General features: G+C 36.4%; 3 protein-coding genes across 3 annotated transcripts in view; 1 reads left to right on the plus strand and 2 right to left on the minus strand.

The window, feature by feature from the left end:
• Window positions 1–331: 331 nt before the first annotated feature.
• LOC141486391 (uncharacterized) lies at window positions 332–1,599 on the minus strand. The gene is made up of 2 exons (XM_074184261.1): window positions 1,467–1,599; window positions 332–1,407 (listed from the first exon to the last, which is right to left on the minus strand). The coding sequence occupies exon 2, from the start codon at window positions 1,397–1,399 to the stop codon at window positions 332–334; it is 1,068 nt and encodes a 355-aa protein (XP_074040362.1). The 5' UTR covers window positions 1,400–1,407; window positions 1,467–1,599.
• A 298-nt stretch (window positions 1,600–1,897) lies between these two features.
• LOC141486317 (uncharacterized) lies at window positions 1,898–6,452 on the minus strand. The gene is made up of 2 exons (XM_074184033.1): window positions 5,247–6,452; window positions 1,898–5,187 (listed from the first exon to the last, which is right to left on the minus strand). The coding sequence occupies exons 1-2, from the start codon at window positions 5,827–5,829 to the stop codon at window positions 1,898–1,900; spliced, it is 3,873 nt and encodes a 1,290-aa protein (XP_074040134.1). The 5' UTR covers window positions 5,830–6,452.
• Window positions 6,453–8,131: 1,679 nt separating this feature from the next.
• LOC141486490 (uncharacterized) overlaps window positions 8,132–25,315 on the plus strand; it is a 48,676-nt gene continuing 31,492 nt past the window's right edge. Inside the window, exons 1-2 of the mRNA XM_074184580.1 lie at window positions 8,132–8,264; window positions 17,197–17,333. Coding sequence (XP_074040681.1) covers window positions 8,236–8,264; window positions 17,197–17,333 — 166 coding nt within the window. The 5' untranslated portion in view covers window positions 8,132–8,235. The remainder of the gene's footprint in view (window positions 8,265–17,196; window positions 17,334–25,315) is intronic.

Below are 25,315 nucleotides of genomic sequence, written 5' to 3' on the forward strand. Positions count from 1 at the left end.
AGTTGTCAGGTGACCTTCTGGGCTCCAAAAATGCGTGTGGCTCGGTGGTGGAATCCGCTTGTTGATAAGTAACTGCCATGTTGAAGATAGCTTAGCAACTGAATGTTCCATCGGAGACTCTCTACTTTTATACTTTCGAGAGGGAGTGGGAAGGAGTGGGGGAGGAGTGGGGATGATGTGGAATGAAGCGTTCATAAGATATTTTTTCCGGGATGAAAAGAAGAGAGGGAGGTGGACACTGCCCCAACCACGCAGTGCCCTGTGTACACCAACCAACTCACGTGTACTCCATGAAAAAAAAAAGGATCTAGGGAAAGGAAATAGATGGAGGTTATGTCCCAACAACGTCAACTTTCTTCCTGATCCGCTCCCTGAGAGCCTTAACACGCTCGGCCATTTCGTCGACCTCCATGCGGTACCGATTTGTTGAATCTGCCTCAACACGGTACTCCTCATCGACCCCATTGATGCTGATTTCCACCTCAGCAATTTCAGCCAACAAACGCCGTTTCTGTTCGACTAGCTGCGCCTGTCGAACTTCAAATCGTCGTTTACGTGATGCAATTTCCGCCAATTTTGCATCGCTGCCCTGGATCGTCACCAGTTTCACCTTCCTCTCTTGGCATATTCTGTCAAGCTCAAGCACGTCCTCGACTAAGCTAGAGGTTCTCTGCGATGACGGTAACTCCAGGTGGCGGCCAGAGGGTTGGGCAGAAGTTACCTGCTGAACACTTGGCGTCGGTGGCGGAGGTGCTATGGGGCCGGCTGGTGGCTGATGAGATGGCTCGGTCGTGGCCTCCGAAGATGCCGTGATGGCTGGCTCAATGTCGCCCGCAGCAGTTAACATCTGCGGAGCCGTCGGTGACTGCTTTCTCGTCTTGGTCGCCTTAGACGTCGAGATGGTAGTATCTGACGTGGAAGGGGCCCGCCAGAGGGTCGAGGTCATAGGCGGCCGTCGATAGGGGTTGGACTCGTCCCACATCTTCATGTACTTCTGCAGCTCCGTCTGCTTTGGCTTCACCGACGACGCCACCTGTTTTGGCTTAGCGGAGGGCCTCCTCTTCTTAACGGGTTCGGGAGCAGCAAAGTCCTCATCACTACCGCTCGGAGCCGCTCTCTTACAGACAATCTTCGACCCCTTCTTCGCAACTTTGGCGGTGCTCTTCGTTTCAGAAGAAGGGGTGGTCGAAGGAACATCCTCCATCCAGCTGCTTCCGGGTCTTGGATCCGCCGTTACCAACACAACTTCTTCTGGAAGGGGGCTAAGTGGAGGTCCAAGTTGGAATTCAGTCAAGAAGTCCACTATATCCTGTGGTAGCTCCGATTGCTGCACCACCACGTCCTGCAGGATGTTGACCTTACCCTCCACGGATTTATCAGCGTCAATGATTGAAGACATACTGCACACTAGAAATTCACAAAATATTAGAATAAAGCATAATAATCAACATTACTTATATACTCACAGTTTTTATTCGAAGAAGATGAACACAGCTAGAGACCCAACTAAATTCGGTAGATATTCGAAGGCTAGAAGAAGCAGTTCGAATGATGAGTGCTCCTGAGCAGTCCCGCTTTTGTTACCTAAGCCACTCCTCCTCAACCCCCCTCCACTTACCACCTCCACTTTATCTAATACGGGGACTAAATGATGAGTCTGGCAACACTGTTATATTATATTCTCGCAGATTATGTGGATAGCTTGATATTATATATTCCAATATTATGAAAAATAGTTTATACCTCTTCAATACTTTGTGTTGGAATTGTAATGAAACAAGATGTATCACTGATATATTTTATTTCATAATCTATATCATAATGGATATTTACAATGGGAATAATATATATTATAATTTCAGAGCTTCGTAGGTATAGATTTACCACATTGAACTAACTAATCATCTGATTGTTCCTCCAATAATCTTATGAGTTGATCCAATTTTTCATCAGAATCCGCCTCATGATTAGGCACAGTTTTGAGGGCGTCGATAAGGAATTTGAAATTTACCTCAGGGCTGGTTTGGTAGAACTCAATATCCTTATGCCCCCACGGTAATGTTTTTGTGGTATTGGGGATGATGAATCGCTTATCATCCTTGTATGATAGCGCAACTTTATTACACATTAGAGTATACACATCGTGTAACTCACTTCGAAAAGTGCTCATCTTACGCAATATGGTACCACCTGATTCGACTATTTTCCTATAATCGTCAAGTGACATTTGATTTTTTATGACCGACTTTTTTATCCCTTTTGCCTTCTTCAATTCATCACTAACGGACTTGACATGATATGCTTTTGCGCCGGTACCATAAAAACTGATAATTGGATCATTAGGAAATTCGTCTTTCATATTTCCCAATATTGGTTCAGTTATAGGCATAGCAAACTGATTTTCAACTTTGTAGTTGGATGTATCGAATTTCTCTACATTGTCCCTCATGAAATCATAAAAGTTCTCCGTGAAAATTTTAAGAATGAGAGAGTCGGTATCGGTGTAGAGGAGAGAAGCATTTGACCCATAATGTTTTTTTATGAATTTATAAAAAAACTCATACATAACTGTTTTAGATAAATCAAGAATACTGAATCCAAGATATAGCGGTTTATTGTAATTTATTTTCACTTTACCCATATGAATGGCGACAAAGTCCTCTGAGAAAATTGAAAGCGTTTTAAAATTTGGCCGAGCGATGAGAGCATTTGCACCAGTTGCACGCTTTATAGACTCCCAATGAGTCACAAGCCGAATGTCATTTCTATTATCAACGTTTTCCATTGTTTTTCCAAAGACAGCATTTGTTCTTGTCTTGAAAATATTTTTATGATAAACATTTGTAGCTTGATTTCTCATTAGGGTATTAAGGTCTACATATTTCTTCAACCATGGTGATTGATTGAATGAGAGAACTCTGTGAGTCCTCATCACTATCAGTCCATTTTCAATTGCCTGCCTCAAAGCCCTATAATGAACAATGTATTTTCTCTTATCATTCAGATTAGGTATTAATTTGGGTATTTTTGAATTTGAACCGGGTGGAATTACGCTCTCTACAAGGAATGGCAGATCCGAATGTGCATCGTGAAGTTCTTCAGGGTAATGGACATCTACTTCCAGAACATAACCCTTAGGACCATCGTCTGGAACACCCATGATATCTAGTTGAAGAATTTCTTGTTCGGATAGCCATGTAAACCCATCTGTCGGTAATGGTTGGGACATACTGTGACCATAGAGGTTCGTAGCGTCCAAATAAGTGATGAATGATGATGCTTCATTTTCATCATAATCGGGTAGAAAACGATTATTAGCAACATGCTTTCTTTCAGAACACTGACTAATACCCCCACGAATACCCTTTTGGAAAAAAGTTATCATGTCAATATCCGTAAGCAATTCCAGCTCTACACCGGTGTATTTGAGCATGGCATCCCAAGAATGGCCAGGAGAAGTAAAATAGTGGGCTGGATCTAATTTATATTTATCCAGACATATATTACGGAAATTTTCGAAAATATCACATAAAATCAATACATCTGATTTCAAATACAAATCTGAATAGTCTCCTAACGTTTCACACTCGAACAAGGACCATACACGTTTTGCCCTCTCATAATCATCCTCAGATATGTGTTTCTCGTTCAATTGATCATAAAAATCGGATTTTGATGGTAGCTCAGTACAATCTAACGTGGTCAAATTTTTAACAAAACTGTAGGGAAAAACTCCTTTCTGTCTCATCAAAAGAAATTTTTCATTTTCCGGAAAACACTTTCGTGTTTCATAACATTGCTCATCTGACAAGCTCTCCCCTAACTGCTGCAGTGATGACGCCATGAATCTAAAGCTATCGATAAATCTCAGCTTTAGGAATTGTTTTTTCAATTTACCAAATTTATCTATTGTGGTACCCATCAATAGATGCTTAGTGAAAGAAATGTAATTTTCCTTTGTTTGACCGATAACCTCCACCTTGTTCTTATTAGTGCATAACTCTTTTATGAACAAGTGGCAGTCATAGCCGCTCAAGTTATGGAAAATTATTGGAACGAAATTCGGTAACTTGTAATTCAAATTACATCGAGAATGTGCAGCTCCATATCTTTTCTTTCCCGTCAAGTGACAATGATCTCTCACTTTGACGTCACCCAATTCGAAGGGTTTCTCACAAATACCGCAACTATCAGCAGTTAAAAATTCATTCTCCTCTGATGCTGTTAATGGCTTCATTGGCACGATACGATTCAAATATGTATAGTAGATGGCCCTCAGGTCAGACTCCAGCCTGGCTACAAATACTTTGGCAGCGTCCTCCCCACGATAAAGAACAAATTTGGAGGCTGAATCATCGAAAGAACAACGAATTCGGTATGAGAATGAGTATGGCTCGTGAATAAATGATTTATTTGTGAAGGAACGTATTGGATCCGGTTCATTTGTATGTATAGGCTTCAGAATTGATTCAAAATCAGCGTATACCACGAAGGGGACTTTCAACTGCCTTTCAAAATTTTCAAATTTTAATATATTTTCCGGTATGGCCCTACCACATTTATCAATTTTGATTTGCGTTGTGGGAATGGTGGTACAAATAAAATTGCAATCATTCAACTGATGTCGTAATAATTTGCGTTCGTCTGAAAAATACATCAAACAACCATCACAAAAATACATTCTATGCCCGTGGGATGAAATTTGTGATGAAACTAACCTTGATAGATCCTTTATCCAGCAATAGTGGCTATTACTAGATTCATCGGTGATGTTCAATAAATTTACATGGCGACCGAGTTTCCGCCGTGCGTAATAAAGAGGACCCACAATTTCATATTTCGGTTTGTTGTTTTCAAAAGTTGTTTCTAACCCATAAACATTGACTGAACAATCATTCATATTCTCAAATTGTGGAATATCACGTAATTTCATGGGAAAATCTATACCTTCAACATTAAGTACATCTCTGAAGTCTGGATATGAGCCTACTTCAGAAGTTCTAGTTTGCGCTGGTCGCAGAGCTGATGTCACCGCCCAAGCGAAGCAAAAATGGTCTTCATTTCTCACATTAACTACTGCCCTCTTCAAAGCGATGAATTCTGGAAGCTTGATGTAGGAGGATCCACTGAGAGGACTATATTTGTTGATGTTTACTTCGATAAAAACAACTTTCTCCAGAGTCCAACCTATAAACACATTATTCGTTTAATGACTGAAATCTTTCATATTTATGTAGATAATATACCTGAGTCGCGTTCTTGAAATTCCACAGCTTTTGCAGACAACGTGTCGACGAATGTCCTATAAACCTCTTCAAGGTTGTTTGATTGATCAACAATTTGGTTTTGGCTGTTGAAAGACTTCACCTCTAATATTTCCTGCGTCTGAAGTATGTACCTCCCAAACAACTCCATGTTCACTTTCAAGGTGTTATGAACTTGCACCATTCGATCAATCAAAGTCACAACTTTATGCCTCACTTCATTAAAGAAAGATTGATAGTCTGAATGTGGATTCTTACTTTCGACCCTGTAGCTAACAATCCTATATTTAAATGCGCTGTTGATGATTTTCACACCATCCTCAAATTCCGTACAGGAATTTGTTCTATGCTCCAATGTTTTGAGGTGTGAATTCATCCTATTCACAGGTACCATTCTATTGCAATAGTTGCACAATTCCTGAACTGCACTTGGTTGGGCAGAATCCACTCTGGGCCGTTTTGCTGGAGGACCTGCATCATTATCCGGCCTGCAGGACTGCATTTGATGACGACGCATGTTATCTTTACGGCTGAAACTTTTACCACACCTATCACAGTGAAACATATTTGTAGATATATTCAATACGCGCGATATCAAACTAACTCCTGTGAATGAGTAGCACCTCTTTTATATGTTCATTCAAAAAGTGGGGGAGGGAAGGAGAATACACGAGCGCCCTCAAATTTACATCAGCAAAGACACATGATATTGTAGAAGGTCACTCAAAGTCAAACTGAAAACGCACTCCAAAAGTCTCTTCGTCCATGCGGCTGAAGGTCGTTCAAAGTCGAATATTCTAAATAACAACGTGGATCAATTAAGGTCGTTCAAGGTCAAACTTGAAACATTACCTCAAAGTCACCTTGCTTTTGTCGCGTGATGTGTGTCAGGGTCGTTCAAAGGCACTGCCTCAAAGTCACCTTGCCTGCCTTGTGTAACGTTGATCAAGGTCGTTCAAGGGCAAACTCAAAACAATCGTTCAAAGTCACCTTGGTTGCGTTAAATCGTGTAGGTGCAAAACTGGCTCGAATTCATTGGAAGTCAAAGCCACCTTGTCGAAAATATGGGAAAAGAATGAAGGTCATTCAAGGTTAAACCCAAAACAGCACCTCAAAGTCACCTTGTCTGCGTTGCCGTATGACGCATGCCAAGGTCGTTCAAGGTCAAACTCATAACACCTCCTCAAAGTCACCTTCACAACTTCGTGTGACGTAGAGGTCATTTCAAGGTTGAAAGTGGTGGGGGGAGGTTCTGAAATCGGCTTAAACTAACTACTACTATGAGTTAGAATGAGTAAGGGAAGCCAGACAAACTGGCCCGTTACGCGTTGGGTAACGAAGCGGTTTACCCTCCCATAAAAAGTTATCACTTCAAAAATTACGATAAATCGAAATTGGTCTCCGGTACGAGGCTATACGAGGGTGATCTGAAAAGTTTCCCAACTAACAAAGATACAACACATTTTTTGATTTTTGGTTCCAGCATAGTCTTCTTTTAACCTCTACACACTTTTCCCAGCGATGATAACATTTCTGTAACCCTTTCAGATAGTACTCGGCGTTTTTCTTTGCAAAATAATTGTTCAGGAAGGTGATTGCCTCTTCATTTGACGAAAGTCTCTGTTCTCTGAGCGCAATTTTTAGGTGAGGAAATAAAAAAAGTCGCCTGGGGCTAAATCTGATGAGTAAGGCGAATAATCAAGCAGTTTAAACCGTAGTTCGTGGATTTTTGCCACGGCAACCGCTGAAATGTGAGACGGTGCGTTTTCTTGGTGAAACAGATTTTTTTTCAGTAAATATGGCCGTTTTTCCGCAAGTTCTGCTTTAATCTTGTCAAGTAATTATACGCAGTATACTCGTGTAATGGTTTTTCCTTTTTGAAGATAATCAATTGAAATACCTTACCAGCCGAAAAAACAGTTTTCGCTTTTTTGGAGTCGGTTCCTCCTTTGCAGTCCACTGTTTGGACTGTATTTTCATTTTGGGCGTATAATGGTGTTCACACCTGCAGTAATCAATTGGCGCCAGAACTTGGATTTATTACGTCTAAACTGCGCCAACAGAGCGTTGGAAATGTTCATTCGAACACGTTTTTGGTCAAACATGAGCAAACGCGGCACCAATTGCGAGGACAGTTTTCTCATGTCTAAATGTTGATTCAATATGTGACAAATACGTTCTTTTGACATTTTCAAACTCTTTGCTATCTCTACCACTTCAATTAGGCGGTCGTCTAGCACTATTTGGTGAACTTTGGCGATGTTTTATAGTTTCAGTTTTTGGCATCGTCTTCCAAGCTCTTACGGCCACGTTTAAATTCAGCTGTCCAAAAGTTCACTGTTCACATACACACAATCAAACTCATCTTTGGTTTGCGTAGACGTATTGCCTTTCGAAAACAAATATTTGATGTTAGGAATCATACGTTGAAATGTAAGACCTCATTAGTCCGTAGTTCGTACAAGTTTCTCAACTTCTGAGAGTTGTCGTTCGTAGGGGAGCGACAGCCGATTAACGGAAAAACAGATTCCAAACAGATTTTTTAATGGCAGCTCGATATTCGATTCTAACCATTTTCATAAAAACACTCAGATCAACTCACTCAAATGACTGTTACAAAACAACTGCGCGTCCAAAATGGCTGAAACTTTGGTGAGTAACTGTCAACAGATGAACAACGAAATCACTTCCTATATTTACGAGTGTTGCTTTCTTCATGTTGATTTCGGAAACTTTTCAGACCACCCTTGTACATTAGAGGTACGATCGAGGCTAGAATGATTACGTACATAAACATTTAAGATGCGGCAAAAAGTGATACCGTTTTTATCAGTCCAAGTTTTTTCTTCCCAAATATGAAAGTAACGCGGAATTTATTCACGAAATATTTTAGGCTCATAACGTAGTTTCATACTCGCGTGAACAGACGTAGGAAGTGGCAAGTAAATGTGTAGTTTTCGTGTGATCCTGGATGATGAAAATTTTTTATTTTGACTTGAGGTGAGCTGTTATTTCATATTGTTCAGTTTTGAATGTTATAGATACGAACTTTTTTCATAATTCCAGTGGGTTTTTGGTAATATATGAATTCGTTTTTCGCTGATATATTCATAGAGGTAGGCAAAATTTTTCTGTGTAACTGCTCATTTATACAACAAATTTTCATTTTTATTGTTGAGATTTATCTTCAACGTTCACTGAAAAGCAAATAAAAATCGGGATCTTGAACTTTTCCCTATCATGATTCATGAGAGAGAAATCTGAAAATCGGAATTATTGTTTATTACTCAAAAACCTTTATTTTTCTTTCAAAAATTTTGTGATAGGTATATTGGATGAGAATGGTTTGATGGGTATTTTACGCCAAAATAGCAATGAATGTGAATAACTTACCTGAATTTCTTTCATAATTGTTTATACTGGGTTCGGGTTGTTTCTTTAATATTGTGAATGATATAAGGGCAAATTTCCTAGTTGAAAAATGAAAAAAAAATTTCAGAGTCCAAGAAGAATCACTGCAGTTGAATCAAAAACATCAGCTCAGTTGATTATTTTCAATGTTATTGAAAAATTGCTTTCCGAATAGTATAAAAAATTTGGTGATTCAATTTCAATTTTCAAAGATATAGGTACTGGTGGAGAAAACTCAAAACTTTTTCAAAGGTAGGTTTTTATTGAAAATTTTTCTACCAGTACATACGTTCACTTTTGAAAATATTTGGAAAAATTACAGAAAAATTTTCTTTATTCTGAGTTTTTGAAAAAAATTAAAAATGCCCAATACCTTTTGTAGATGCTCTCATATTGCATCTTGTCAAAATTGTATATATCTATAGATTTTTTTCACAGTACTTATGATTCCCGAACTTATGATTCCTTTCAGTTTGAACATATTTTACAATTTGCATTTTCCTGTAGATCAAATGATATTATTTTTTGCTGTTTTAGATTTAACACTTCTTTTCATAATATTCATATATTCATTCATGCTTGACATAATTTCAAATGGAATTTTCCTCAATACGCAAAAACTGATGATGAATTTAAATTTTTTCCATTTTGCTGAACCAAACACTAGTTACTTTTCATATCACCTTAAGTTGAGATTTATCAAAACTAAATGAGAATGTTGATGGTTTTCTGTTGCAAAACTGAGCTTTACATCTGACCATCGAACTAATCGCTTTTTTTTTCCTCTCTTCTGCTTGAACTGGCGAAAGAAAGCTACACAGAAAACCAATTATATCCATGTTTTGTTGAGTTCGAAGTGAATATTTGTTTAACTTGAAAAATTATTATTTGAAGTATTTCCATTTACTATTTTCATTAAATTGAATGAATTACATTTTCTCTCAAATTTAATATTATATTGAATGTAGGTCGGTCGGTTCGACATGGGTGCTTTGTTCACTCAGTCAATCGGCCGATGTGTGAGTCGATGGTTCAAGCCGCAGGCTGAACGCTCAATTTTCACTTGCTATTGTCCAACCTGTGTTAGGAATCACACGTTGAAAGGTAAGACTTCGTTAGTCCTTAGCACAAGTTTCGACTTCTGAGGGTTGTCGTTCGTAGGAGTACGATAGCGGAAAACATATTTTGAACATATTTTGAAATATTATGAAATTACGAGTATTCGTTTATCGCAATTTGAACCTACTCAGTTTTTCACTGATGTAGTAAAATAAGAGGTACACTTCGATGTCAAAGTTCAAGTTTCACTTTGAAGACTGACATTTTGAAGTTGTACTAAAATAAATAAATGTATTCATTTGAATAATAAGCAAAATTCAATTTCGAATAAACAAATGATTCAATTGGAAGAAATCAATTTATTGAATTCAATTCACATATCTTACGAGGAAATCAAAGACCAAGTAAATATATTTCAAATCGAATTACTGAATTCAAATAATACTGTTTGTGACGTAGATAATACCAGATTTTGAAAGCGGTACATTAATGATCCGATTGCGATATCTGATACAGATCTTATTAGTGGTACCAGTGTGGACAACGACTTCCATCAAGTATGGTATTGACACAATCCGTTTATCTAGTTCCCTGTTTACATTCAAAGCTGTAAGCATAGATACCGAAAGAGATTTCTCATTTGATGGTCGACATCGAATTTTGATTTTTGTAACGGACGAACCTATAATACATAGGGTTTGAGGGTTGTAGCTCATTTTCTATCCCATATAGATCGTAACTTTTGAAGTGATAACGTCGCCAGTTTCTCTGGCTTACCATTCTCTCATGCATACGTCAGCGGATGGCAGGCTCCTCCTCTTTCGTCGGACAGACTCTCAGTGTTTAGCGTGCTATAGACATACACTGTATTATGAAAATCTTACCAGCATTATTAGCATCATCGTTTAATTCCTACAAAAATAACTATTGGCTTATGGTAGCTATAATATGTACATACACAAAACAATCAATAAAATATTTCATTAATAAATAACTTTTTCTTACATCATCATACTAATATACATAAAATTCAGGTGATAGCTTCAGCTTTTCTCGAGGCAAACAATTTCAATATTGAATAGTTCAACTGAGATTGGTTTGAGTTATCACTTTTGTCGGGCGTCTGTTTCTACACGCACATTTTTTGTAAGAGCCATAATTGCCATCTTTTGAGATCAAACGTTTCATCATGACCCAGTATTGTACTGATGTGATCTATAACAGATAGAAAACAAAAATTTGAAACTTTTGAGCGCTGCTATCAGTTAGGTGTCATTTTTGAATGAATCCTGATTTTTCATTTGCCAGATTTCATATTAGAATTAACAGTTCTATCTACAATGCTAGAAGCATTTGCTTTATTGCTGCAATAAAATATATAATTATTTTAATCCCCTATGTTTTTACATGAAGGATTAAATCTTAATAATAATTATAAAAACATCTCTCATGACACGTTTTTCACCTTTTCTGTGAAGCGAATTGACTTCATCATGTGTTAATTAATTGGTTGTAGTTCAGGAGCTAACGTTAAATTTATTGCCTCATCTCTAGATTTGCGCAAAAGTGAAGTATAGTGAGAAAGAAAACTTTTTGGTTTTCTGCTTCCTCATCTTTGCACAAAATATGTGTGAAACTTTCAGAGAAAGAAGGCAGCAAATGAATTCGAATTGAACTCGTTACAAAGATGTGTTCTTTCGAATACAAACTTGAAGAAATAACTTGATGCAACTACTTTCAAACACGTGAAAATTGAATTACGCTTTCTGTTATTCAGTTCGTACCCCATAAATTTTCTATGGAATCGAAACAAATATCATATAAAACTATCATCCTTAGGTGTACGCCTAGAAGAAGTTTCGGGTCGAAAACACTCATCAGCATCTTTTTGGATAACTTCAAAAACGACAACAGTTCATGAAAGAATTAGTTAAATTAATTTCAGCCATAGGAATCTCGTTTAAATTCAAAGTAATTCTCTTTTCTCCCGTTCTGGTGACTTTAAGGACACTATAGATAAGGGCTTCCAGTTTGTACATGAAATAAACTTTTGCGCATATGAAGAGTTTTGATTGAATTGATTCACTTTCTTCTTTCCTTTTAAAGTTTGTTAATTTTTTAATGAAGGAAAGTACTTGGCCAAAAACCATTTTTCGCACAACATAGCATAGAAGCTTAACGATAGTGTCGTTTGGTTCTTGATGATATGCAACAGAAAAAAGAAAATGCGCAACATCTGACTTCCAGATAGAAATGTCTTATATCATTTTTCAATATGTTTGGCTGAATCTGTAGTGGTTTGTTTGAAGGTGGTTGACAATGTTTCGTGGTGTATTTCATCAGTTCGGACTTCCATTGTCTAATATGATGAAACGAACTGATGAAATACTGCAGTGGTTTATTTTGTATATGTTACTTTCCACATAATTTTTTCACAAGAACTCTAATAGCGCGAGATCAGGGGGTTCTCCTGGATTCTAACTGTTGTAACAGATTTCCTCAGATTATTTTTAAAATACTATTTCTGTATTGAGTTTGGAAACATTAGAAAATTTTGAGTAGGCAATTAGGAGACGTTTTGAATGATGCATCAGAAGGCAACCATTCTAAGGAAGGTAAATTTAGGACAGACATTTTTACAAATAAAGACAATAATTGCAACACTGAATTTATTTAATTTGACTCTTCCAAACTCTATTTTGAGCTGCCTCTTGAAGAAGTTCGGTTTTAATTAGAAACTCCAAATACTCAGAACTGAAGAAAATATACTTCACCTAATAGAGATTGATAAAAAGACATAGTCTAGAATGTTTATAATCATATTCAGAATATATTATTTGATTTTATACCTTTCATCAGAGTTAAAAATTGATGATTTGAACTGGGTCTTGTTAATTTATTATTAATGGAGTCTGCCAACTCTTTTGATATAAAGTTGAAAAATCTGCATCCCATTTTCTGCTGTAAATGAATTCTTCTGAAGAAAACATTCGCTTTCGAATGGAATAATTTTTAAAGTTGCCTCTTGCGTTATTAATAAGGTGATAAAATAATTAAGGTGATAAAATATTGGAATATCCAGCTCTCCAAGTACATATAGTGTATATCAAAATAGGCTCAACATAGAGATTCAAATTTATTTATGAAAATATTTTTTACTGAAAAATTCCTTAGAATATAAAAATTGTACATAACTTTTCTCAATTATCTACAAATGTATTCAATATGAAGTTCCCACTACATGTGCTTGTCAAAATATACCACAAAAAAGTAACAGCCTGGCTGTCATTTTTTTGTGGTCATTACATGTATATTTATTTACTTTAGCAGTTAAAATTTCTGGTGACGTGACTTGTCATTGTAAAGTACATGAAGCACTTTTCAATATTCATAGAAACAGATTGACATCGAACCATCTTTTAATTTTTGACAAGATTTCTTCTACCATGGTAAGAGTAAATATATTAACAATTTCGTAAAACTGTATGAAGTCTGATACTCAGAGTATTGGTGTATCACACGTTAGAAGGTAAGACCTAGTTAATCCTTAGCTTGCACAAGTTTCGACTTCTGAGGGTTGTCGTTCGTACGGCTTGGATAGCTGGTTAACGGAAAAAAACATATATTAAACAAACAAACACTTTGTATATGGTTCAGTAAACTTTCTGCGGAGACCAGAATATAATTAGATTGTATGATGAATTGCAAAATGATTTGTTGTCTTGTATTTATCTGTTGAAAGTTAATATCAAACGTACCTTTTTGTTGCAAAGTATCTTATACGGAATGCATTTCTTTTAGCACGTGAAACATACATAAATAAATGACTCATCAAAATCTGCCTTCAGCTCCTGACTCAATAATAATCCACTTCATTTCAATACTGTGTATGTGAACGTCTGGTTTCGTTACTCGACTTAATTTCGACGTCATTAATTAGGCAGAAGAGTATTAAGTATTCAGAGTCTTGTTGGAAATGTCTATAAATAACTTGCTAGAAACTCGGATCATCTATAAATCATCTTGATAACCAATTCGACATTAATAGTTTCGAAAATAAAAGATTTATTGGGTCAGTTCTATAAATTACGTATGAGTTTTTTCGGATGGCATTCTTGACTTCTATGTAAGGCATGGAATATTATCAGGTATTTTGAATTGATGTCTTGACGGTGTATAGTGGAAGCACTAGAACGGTTCCTCTGTTTAATGTTTCAGTGAATACTATACAGGGCGAATCTCCAGGAACTGCACCGATCGATTGTGGGAAAACTATAATTAAAAAGAATCTGAAAATTTGACAATATGCCAAAGTCGATGAGGGCAACTAGGCTAAAATATTTTCAAAATAGCGGCACATCCGGTTTTACCAGAAGTAGCTGTCAACTTGATTATTTCAAATGGAGCACCCAATATATTATTACATTTTTTTATCAGAATGTGAATACTTTTTGTGTATGTCCTATATCTGAGTATAAGATCAAACTGGTTTGATCTTATACTCATACAGTCATTGAGGCTCTCCTCAATGACTGAAAGTTAAGTTCTTCAAATGTAGTTCTGATCTTTCCCATGCAATCTTCCTTGGTGGTTACTGCGTTCCCTATATTGCCCTATATTGAAAAATCGAGTACTCTTAGATCTGGGGAGTGAGGTGGCCAACGATGTGGTTCGTTGTTGGCAAAACTGTCTTCCCTTATCATTTGAATTATAGGTATCTTCAAAATGTTGAACTTCGGTAAACACATTGATGAAACTTGTGGTTTCGTAAAATTCTCAGTATTGATACCTGAGATATTCCCGATTCTTATGCTACTTGTATGTTAGATATTCTTGGGTATGCCGCAAAATATCCTGAAGTTGCATTTCAATATTTCCAGTGTTAACTACTGGTTTATTTTTCTGCACTCTTACTTGTACGGATCCAAAATTCTTGAAATTTTTTATAATATTCTTGATAGTATTTGGTGACGATTTATTTTTTTAAAGAAGTCGGGTCGCAAATATGTCTATCATATGTCCTTGAAATAACTTTATCACATTCTGCGTAAATGATGAATAAATTTAAATAATCTTCGATTCGATTGTGTAATTCAATCGTTCTGGCATGATTTATTATTGATAATTTGCAAATGACAAGTAGTGAAATTGTTGTATCAATGGATTTTTTCTGAGCCCTCTGCGCCGTCATGGCCAACTGACAGAATTTAGAAACCCTATAGTGAGTATTCTGTCGATATAAAAATATTTGAATTGCAAATATACTAAAAACCACTAGTTTTCGGAATAGGTATCCTTATACAAACTTACCCTTATTTTTAATGCTCCATAGGTATGATTTAATCAATACGTTTGAAAAAAATCGCTAAAGACGGTTCATTCATATTATTCTCTACAAGGAACCCTACCAAAACATAATGATAAAAGTTTCCTTGCCTATAGGAAAAAATTGACAATAATTGTAGGTTCTGCAAACATTATTTTTGAAATGAAAACTTAAAAATTTCAAAAACGGTTGGACTTAGATGTAGGATATTTCACACAAAAAGTTTTAAGATTTCCATGTAGAATCCAAAACTGTAATAATATATAAGGTATTCTATTTCAAATTTGTTGACATATACTTCCGGTATAACCGGAAGTGTCGCCATCTTGAAATTATTTTAGCCGAGTCTTCAGAGGATCCCATAGATGAAGTCTTCATGGAGAAAGATATCAAATCAGCTTTTTTCACTTCAACTTTTGCTTTAAGGACAGTCGAGTCCAACAATGCACTCGTGGTTAAGCCTAGCATCACTGAGATCTATGGCCGATCAAAACAGCGTTGTCTGGTGATGAATCGCGAATGCTTGTTTTTCTGACTCTAGTTTCAACAAAAGTGTGAAATATTATGGAATATTTCAAAAAATCTATACTGATATTATAAATGTGAAAGTTTGTGGAGATGAACGTATGTATGTATGTATGTAGCTCTTTCACGCCTAAACGACTGAACAGATTTAGATGAAATTTTATATGAATACAGCTTATGCATCAGAATAACATATGGGCTACCATTCACAAAGGTTTTGTGTGATTTTGGTCATAATAAAGGTATTAGGCAGGTCGGTTAATTCTGCGAATTTTTCTATAGGTTACATAATTCAATTCCCGAAACTATTCATTACTCAGTGCAGTTGGCATATTTTTGCAGTTACTGTATTTTCAAAGTAAAAATTTAAATTACTAGCTGTTGCCCGCTCTTAAAAACCTGGAATCTTGAAATATGCAGGTAGGTTCTTTGTATAGCGTAAATAAGCATCAAGAAAGAGTCAGGAATTTATACCCCCAAGGGGGAAAATAGGGTTTCAAAGATTGCATTGAATTCCGTCTGTTTGAAGTTGTAATATTGTAACTTTTTGTTTAAAACTTCATATGAAACTTCATATGACAAACCAAATTCTTCGCGGGCGAAGCCGCGGGCAATATTAAGTTCAAATACATTTTGAACTTCAAAATGACAAGTGTACAAAGAAAATTTAAAGCTTATTTATGGAAAAAATCTGTTTGAAATCTATTTTAAAATCTGTTTTTCCGTTAATCAGCTGTCGCCCCCGTACGGAGAAACTTGTGCGAAATCTATTTTAAAATCTGTTTTTCCGTTAATCAGCTGTCGCCCCCATACGGAGAAACTTGTGCGAGCTAAGGACTAACGAGGTCTTACCTTTTAACGTGTGATTCCTACCACGGTTGCAGAATCATCCCAGCTTCAACCAGATAAATTCTCTCGAGAAAAATATCTGGTCGAGGCAGGAATAGAAGCCACGGTCTTCCGATCGTGAGTCGGGTGAGTTACACCAATGTAACTAGATCTTTGAGCACTTGTAGAGTACCTATAAGTACCAAAGAAAATAATATGCGTAACTACTACTTAGTCATTTATTGTATATCGTGCCATTTTGTATTATGTTATGTACTACAGCAGAATAATTGAAAATGGGTATTTATCGCACATATGTCCAAAACTCATAAACACGTTTTGGATTGAATCACTCATGAAAACATTGAAATCGAATTCTCAACAATTGTATGCGAAAAAATTAACACAATAGACAATAGATGTGCATACTCCATTGATAAGTCCTCTTTGTTGAAAACATTCAAATTTGTGTTTTTCTGGTTAATTCCTGATTTTTCCAGTAATCTTCAGAAGGTAATAGTTCATAAATATTCGAAAGAGTTAAGACAAAAATGTCACGTATACACTGGAAAAATTGACTGAATTATTAATTACCATTAATGAAAACAAAAACCAACGTGTATGGCTCTTTTCGATAATGGATATTGCTTTATACCCATAAAAAAATATTATCTTGATAACAACAATCTTTTTATTTCCTCTGAGTAATCTGAAATTACCAAGGGTGGTGTCAGTTCATTTCCCAGTTTTAGAGTAACTTATTAAAGTAACTTATTTTTTCAGGAATCTTTTATTGGCCTTTATCGGCTGGCGCCTGTCTAATATCCCATCAAGTGATCAGAGAACAGACTTTGGCGGAATCAAAGGGGTTTACCGCCTGATAGTGTCACCGCAGTTGCACCACAACGTGTCCGTTACAGGTTCGTATTTAGGTTAGATTGATGGACCGAACATACCCCAATGAAAGATTAAATTTTCAGATTTTGGAAATAATCAATTGAATAAATAATTTATGTACTTCAAACAAATCCAATGAAAAACGGCTTCTTCTTAACAGAACTGCAATTGTTTTCTCTAAGTGTGCCCCAACCAAGTTGATCGTTTGTTTGAAAGTGGGTAACAATGTTTCATAACTTCACTAGTTCAGAGTTGCATTGTCTTAATATTTTTCTAATGTGGTTTGAAATTTCAAATTACTTCACAACGTTACGATAGTTAGTATCCACAATCGTCTTCGCATGATGACTGGACTATTCTTCTGGAAGATGACTATTTATAGGTCATTCGAACGCTTTCATCTATACCCTCTTTCCGCATCACCGGAAGTTAACCGCTTGATTATAGGTTTCCATATGTTGCATATGTCTACACACATACATTCAGCTTCTTCGATTTTCCTCTTAAGCCAGTATTCCTCACTGTGGATGAACTCAGCTTGGTACCACTTAATGTTATGTTGACGAGTCCCGATTTGTTGGTTTCTCCTCGCTGTGTGTTTTTCTTGTGCTCGGCAATGGCCTTTCAGTTTCACCAGTCACAGTCCGCGTTTGGTGGCCTGATTTTTGTGAGGCTGCTACGGATAGTGTTTCCGTATCTGAATCAGGTTCTGGTGTTGTATGCATAATGCCTAGTTTCTTCTCGAGACCTTCCTTCTTATTACAGAGTTCAAAAGCATGATCTATTTGAGTTTTGCTGATTTTTCTTCTGGTAGATTGATTGTGGTTGGATTCAGGATTCAGATACTGTCCCGTGTTTTCCACTTAGTATCGGTCCTCTTCACTAGTATGTATAAGAATGGAAATTTGTTCTGGACTTCCATTTCCATTGTAAAATGTGATGAAGGTTTAACGCTGTTGATGTACTTCAGAAAATCAACCAAGTTGATGTTATCAGGTGATGGACGATACTACGTGTAATTGAAACCAACTTTGGTGGTAGAATGCACGACGATAAACGTGTTGCAGTTCTAGTATCGTAGGAACAGTATTGGATTCATTCTACACCAGAGGTAACAGTTTTCAATAAATTTTCAAAAATGGTTGTCACAATGCTGGGTGTTAATGTTCAGACTTTATTCATCGCTATATTAATTAGGGAAGCCCAAGCGGGGATTTCGGGATTTACTAAAGCGCGGCAGATCAATATACAGGGGGATACCTTGTACCCGGTTAAGTACCTGCACCAAATATGAGCCACATATATAAGGCCGCCTGTGAGCGATAAAGGATCAGATTAGCAAAAAAAACTGATCGTCAGAAATTCTCGAGCGCGTCAGATTGAGGTAGGGTGAGTTGATTACCTGCTAAAAAGTGTAAATTTCAGTAATCTGACAATTTGAGAGTGACTTAAAGAAAGGGGAGGGCAGCAAAGTTGTAAAAAAATAACGTCATTTCGACATTCTCGAGCGTAGCAAATTTTTTTTATTTTGAAGGAAATAATTCAAGGATAACGAAAAATATATAATCTGAAGATTTCCGCAAGCCGAAATAACAAAAATTCGTCGATAAAGTTTAATGCGTGCAGCTGTGTGATACCTATATTTCCCTCTCCGAGTTTCTATTCCTCTATTCTCTATTCACTTTTTCTCTATCTATTACTCTCTCATTCCGTCCCCACTCTGAATTATGTTGCCATGACGCCATCACAGTTGATCATAGAGACTCGTTCGTGATGAAGATGAAGATGATGATTAATTACGTTACTACGTGGTAGGAAATCATAATGAAGAAAAGAGAAATTGAACTTTCTATGTTTTTTTCCACTTTTATTTGTAAATTTGTAACTAACGTTATAGTTTCGTCCTATAAGGACATTTTCAAACTTATACCAATATATAAAGACATTTTCAAACTTATACAATATATAAGTTTGAGAATGTCCTTATAAGACGAAACAGCAGTAACGTTAGTTACAAATAAAAGTGGTAAAAAACATAGAAAGTTCCATTTTACATTTCTTCATTGATTAATCAATTGGATTATAAAAAATTAAATTTTTCGAGCATTATTTAAAAATGATTTTCTTATAAATACAAGTGTTCTACTTAAAAAACATACACTTATTTATTTGCATGCTATTTCCTGAGCTTTCCAATTAATTAAGTTCAATGAATTTAAAAAAATGAAAAAAAATATTGTTCTCGTCAGATTGAGCTAATCTATCTAGATAATCGTCAGATTATGAGACAGCACGTCTAAAACATAAAGATAAACTATATATATCTTAATCTGACGCGCTTGAGTATTTCAAAATGGCGAATTTTTTTACACATTATAATAATGGCCGCGAGTTTGCGTCAAATCGAAATCGTCAGATTATTGAATGAGAGCTTTTTTTGTTGGACTTAACACCCCTTTAGAAAATCTGACGCGCCCGATCAATTTTTTTTCTTTCACTTTTAATCCTACGTACAGCCACCAACATCATGCAAACGATCAGATTAACATACCAACATTATTAAAAATACGTAGGACATTGATGCTATCAATATCTGACGCTCTTGAGTATATCCAGGCAACAGTATTTTTTTACATATTTAAAAATCTATATCCGCTTCCCCTACTGATGAAAAGGTATATATTATATAACATTTTTTTCTTATCATCTGAGCTTTGCAACCTAATATGTCTCAATGACGCTCGAGTAAATCCCCATTTTGCATCGTGGTCTCCCCTGCTATAACGAATGATGAAGCAAAACAGTTGCACACAGATTTTTTTTCAAAATTGAAATTTCTTTCCAAAAATTATATTCGCAGAGAAAGGAGCATGGCTTGTTTGAAAGGCCGAAATCCTATATATCTATTTTATATTCTTCAATCAGTTCAATAGTTCAATCTACACATCCATGTATAGCGTTACTTATTTTCAAATTGATTACTTCCTTCCTTTCTTTGGAAGATTCTCTCATCCATTTTTTTGTATCAGATGGAGTAGTAGAAAGCCAAAAACTTTTGAATTGGATGACATCCTACTACTAAATGTAGGTTGTGATATTTTGAGTTACCAATAAGACCCATATTAGATGATTTTAGATGGTATTCAGATTATCCATGTATTCGAAAGTGAAAGTTACTTTTAGTAAATGATCATCAAGAGAACATTTGTAATATTGAAAATACCAAAAATGATTTTTCTCTGTTCTTATTTTCCTAAATTTTGTATTCATAATTTTGGAAGGGTTTCATACCACCAATTTTCTCATTTCTATGTACAGATCTCATTTCAAGACAATGAACGTGGTTCCACAAACATTTCCTGTTCAATTGGTTTCATCCCTGGAAGAAATATTGGTTCAAAATTTTTCAAGATGGAATATTCAATTGGAAGCAAGAAAATTCAAAAACTATGTCGGGTAAGACTCGCTTCTTTTAAATGAAAATAAGTAGTTTCGAGAAATTTTCTGAAACCGCCTCTGGTCTTTCTACTTCCACCACTCCCACGGGCGATCTTGGGCGCTCACAAGAGTGCAGAGACAGCGTTATAAGAACCAGAAAGCCCTTTTCCATAAGCCGCACTTCGACAACTTAACCAGTACATAAATCCTACCGCACCTTCGAGGCCATATAGGCACTATATGACTTTTATTAGGTTGGTTTTATGGAGCTTGTTTGTCAATTTCATGAAAGTTCATTGTAAAATATTTCTGTTAGAATTTCTGCATACCTAACGGAGAAAAACCGAGAAGAAGCAGTGAAAGGAACCCTTTTGATATAAAAGAAGATATGTTCCCTCTCAGGTTGAAACTGAAAATTTTTAATCTGTCACGTAAAATTTCATGAAAGTTCGAATACAAACCCATAAGCAATACACAATCGAACAAATATTATTAAATAAATAAACAGTATGCTTTCTTTTATTTTCTATTTCTTCTTTAATAGATATATGAAAAAAGGGAAACTTGAAAGGAAAAATCTAATGAATATCAAGGAAAACTGCAGAACAACTAGGAAAATTCTAGGAATATTTTTGAGATGAAAATTCGACGAGTCACTTCCCACTTCTAATGGGTATTGCTCATTTTGTCTCATTTTGTACACCAGTTATTCATGAGAGAAACTGAAACAGTTGTTATTCATAGAAATCTTCAATAACGTAATAAATGAGAGGGTTTCATTAGTTCGGACTTCCATTGTCTAATAATATATAAAATGATTTGTAATACCTAAAAGAACCAATAAAAATTAAAAAAGTAAAAAGAATAGCTGAAAGTAACAATTATGTTGAGCAAAAACTTAAATGAAGTTACAGCTAAATAAAATCCAAACCAACAAATCAGGAATAGCAGAGCATGTTTGGACCCATCAACATAACATGGAGTGGTCCCAAGCTGAGATCATACACAGGGAGGAATACTGGTTTAGGAGGAAATTCAAAGAAGCCGCATACATGTTGCACAACAATGTAGTCAGCCAAGCTAGCGCAACATTCAAAAACCCATTATCAAGCGAAAAATGGCCAATTCCAGCCAAACGGTCATCTCTCGCTAAACCGGTGAAGCGGAAAGAGAAAATAAGGGAAAGTACTCGAATGACCTATGAATAGTCAACTCACGGAGGAATCGGTCCAGTCATTACCCGAAGACGATTGTGGATACTAACAATCGAAACGTCGTGAAGTAACTTGCCCAGAGAAATACAAGATTTTGATAAAATCGAAACAACCAATGGATACTGAAACATGTTCTATTGATGGTAAACGCAACAGAATGTTATAAGTGAACTATATTTTATATTTCATAAAAAATGACAAACTAATTCTAGTCAAACACTAGCTCTACAGTTTCGGTTGAAAACGGGAAAAATAGAAAATATCATTATACTTGATCTGTTACTTGATGAAAGTAAAACAATGTTCACTCTATTAATAATGAGAGACCAATGAGAGATCAGGAATTGGAGCATTTCTCTTTAGGACAGCTGCCCGAGCAGCTGATGAACTCGGTTTAGTTTTCTGAAGGAGGTGATCACAACACTGTCACCGAGTTGGAACACCTTCAGCAAAAAGCTCATATCCTCATCACCTCACTTCTGCGAAAACACAAGAATAAGCCAATGCATGGAGTCTTCTTCAATAACATTGAAGACATTGGCTTATCAAAGCGCTTGACTTTCGCTTTCCTCAGGTCGAGTAGGCTGAAGTCGGAGGGGTTCATCATGGCTCGCCATGAACTCCGCAGACTCTATCCAGACCACTCTGTAAATATGGTTGTTCTGATTATTAGAGTCCTTGGTGGAATGATGTCCTCTCTATTCTTGAATCTTAAAATCATACTGGCTTGCCGCACTAAGGCAGAAATCTTAGCCTGACAGATGTAGAAGGCTGTCATTTTTGGCTCACTGCGCTTGCCCAGGACACGCATGATTCTCGGACTCAATGATCACTTAACACACGGTGTGGGTAGAGGTCGCTGGTTGATAATGCTGGCGCGCCCTTTCGAATGTATCGGGACTTCGGTGGATAGGGCCTGACTAGCGCATACTACGGTAAAAAAATTATAATAATAATAATAATAGTAATAAACGTCTTTATTACTACAACCACAAAAAAATCACAGTACTAAGTTCTACTACATATAAAAAGTTATAGTCAAAGGCGAAGTTCAATTTTCGCTAAGCAGCTTCTTCAAATAACTGATAAACTGTTCTTCCACTATACTAAAGAGGAGTTTCGCTGCACAGTAGCTTCTTCAGTCGAATTGGATCGAAATTAAAAATTGAATTGAAATCTATAAATTGATTTTTCATCATTTGTGGTATATTTTCACTATAACTATTTGAAACACTGATTCAAAATTATTCTCTAGAACATATATAACAATATAACTAACAAATCAGTTATTATCTTCAATCAATACAGGTTGAACAACAGGTTCAAGGGATGTGTCAATCAGTAAAAAAAATTGACATCCTTTGTAGATACCGATAAAGCTTACAAAAACTACCGGGATGATTAATTTCCGTGGAGCGTAATAAGACCCGAACACAAAAAAAATACCGAGTCCTTTCCACTTCGAGCGAGTTGCCCTGTTAAGCTAGCTAGTCGAAGAAACCGACTAATGGGACAACATACACATATACTTTTTAGATGACATCATTTTCTCATCAAACCCCAATAAAAGTAACAATGTTCATCGACCTAAACTAGGCGCCAGGTAAATTTAACACTGCTACGCAGACGGGACGATCAATACCTACAATTTCGGAGACGAATAACGCCATAAATTGTCTCTTCTTCGTCGGCAACCGGGAATTCTTTTCTGGTTAAGTAGTGCTTTTTTCTGAGTAATTTACGGATTCGCCACGGAGATGAATCACACTTTCAGTTGAGGTTAGCTCAAAATTTGTCAAAAAAACTTGAATTTCACAAAGAGATTGTCTCTAGTCAACTATATACTTGTCATAAAGAACTCATTTCAATGATCTCTTGCGAAACTGGTTCAGTTGAGATTAGATTTCCCATCGTCATTTCACCACAAAGCCGAGAGGCGAAGGTGTTATTTTCAACAGTTGAGAAAAATGATCAAAATGACTATTCAAATGATGATTATCCGTACTACTGCTGTAATTAGACAGATCGGCTCAATTGCTTTTGCCATTGTCTTTCAATAATAACTAGTGTCTTTAAGCCTAGTCTCTGGAAAACTTTGGCTCGTTCCGATACTTCTCTCATTTCTTCATGACACCCATTTCTTATACTAGTTTATATAGGTCTTTTCTTGGATATTTGTCAAGTTTCTTATGGACTTTTGGGTTGCCAATAATTTGCTTGCCTCGTTTGTTGCACTGCCTCTAGCTAAGGCCTTCATTTTACTGCCGTATTTTGTTTAAGTGTTCATTGAGTAGGCCTGTAGTTATTCTGGACCGACTCCTGTTGTATTCAAGCAGTTTTTCAATTTTTTTTTGACGGTTTTTTTTACAGAATGTTTCCTCTTTCCTATATGTATTTTCCAGTACACTTTATGTATTTTAATAACCCATTGATCTTTTCCCGTATCATAGATTTTGGCTCGCCCATTGTTTTTTCATAGTCAGTATATGGAGCTGATGCACCGTATCTAGCATACTTATGAGCTTTTTCGTATTCTACGATTCCTGAGTGTTTACATATCCACTTGAATTGATATTCCGATCTGTCAGTTCTCTTCGTAATTCCCAAACCAGTCGCGATGTCACTTTTCAATTAGGTTAGGTCAAAAGTGAGTGGGTCTATTCGACCCTCCACAACAACCCGCACGGGTTCATTGTGGTTTACACCTATCAGATGGTAAGAGTGTGATTCTGCCAGACTCTGAAAACCTGATTATTTCCCAAACAGAGGCGACATACACTGTCTTCCGATAGTCCGAGTCTCTGCTTATGATAATTCAGATGACAGTAACCTTTGAGAAGGCCTGTTAGACATCATAGTTCATCTCTACTGCAGTCCAAAAACTGTTTGGTTTCAAGCTTCGAAGGGTGGACGCCTTGGAGTGAGCCTAACCTGGACCTGAGAGAAGCAAAAGATAAGGATAAACTGAACTATTCAATTAATTAGTGTCGACATGGCTGCAATGCGACACTCCGAAGCCAAGTGAAAATGTCGACCTAGGATGCAATCTCCAATGGAGGTGCCACATTTTCAGAGTCTTCGAGTCCAGTTTGCCTGGTAAAAAAATAACTACTTCCCTATCTGTAACTTCTGGATGTTGAATAACATTCCAAATACACTTGTGTTAGGGTTCATCTTGGCAATTTCTCGTTGTTCGATAGCTAGATAATCTTTCAACTAAGTTACTTTAGAGGTATGATAGATTCAAAGAAGTCACCAGAAGTCTCGAATACAATAATATTCTGCACTAATGAAAGATAGATACCAGCGGCGGCTCGTCAGAGGAGGCAAGGGAGGCTTAGCATCCCCATAAA

Source organism: Leptinotarsa decemlineata, unplaced genomic scaffold (genome assembly GCF_025532065.1).
Source record: "Leptinotarsa decemlineata unplaced genomic scaffold, Ldec_3_MD MMD2_tig00026354_RagTag_RagTag, whole genome shotgun sequence".
Lineage (NCBI taxonomy): Eukaryota > Metazoa > Arthropoda > Insecta > Coleoptera > Chrysomelidae > Leptinotarsa > Leptinotarsa decemlineata.

Coding starts and splice junctions, on each gene's coding strand:
- LOC141486391 (XM_074184261.1), bottom strand. CDS start 1,399: ATGTCTTCAATCATTGACGCTGATAAATCCGTGGAGGGTAAGGTCAAC.
- LOC141486317 (XM_074184033.1), bottom strand. CDS start 5,829: ATGTTTCACTGTGATAGGTGTGGTAAAAGTTTCAGCCGTAAAGATAAC. Junction 5,188..5,246: donor ATTTCAAGAACGCGACTCAG/GTATATTATCTA, acceptor ATGTGTTTATAG/GTTGGACTCTGGAGAAAGTT.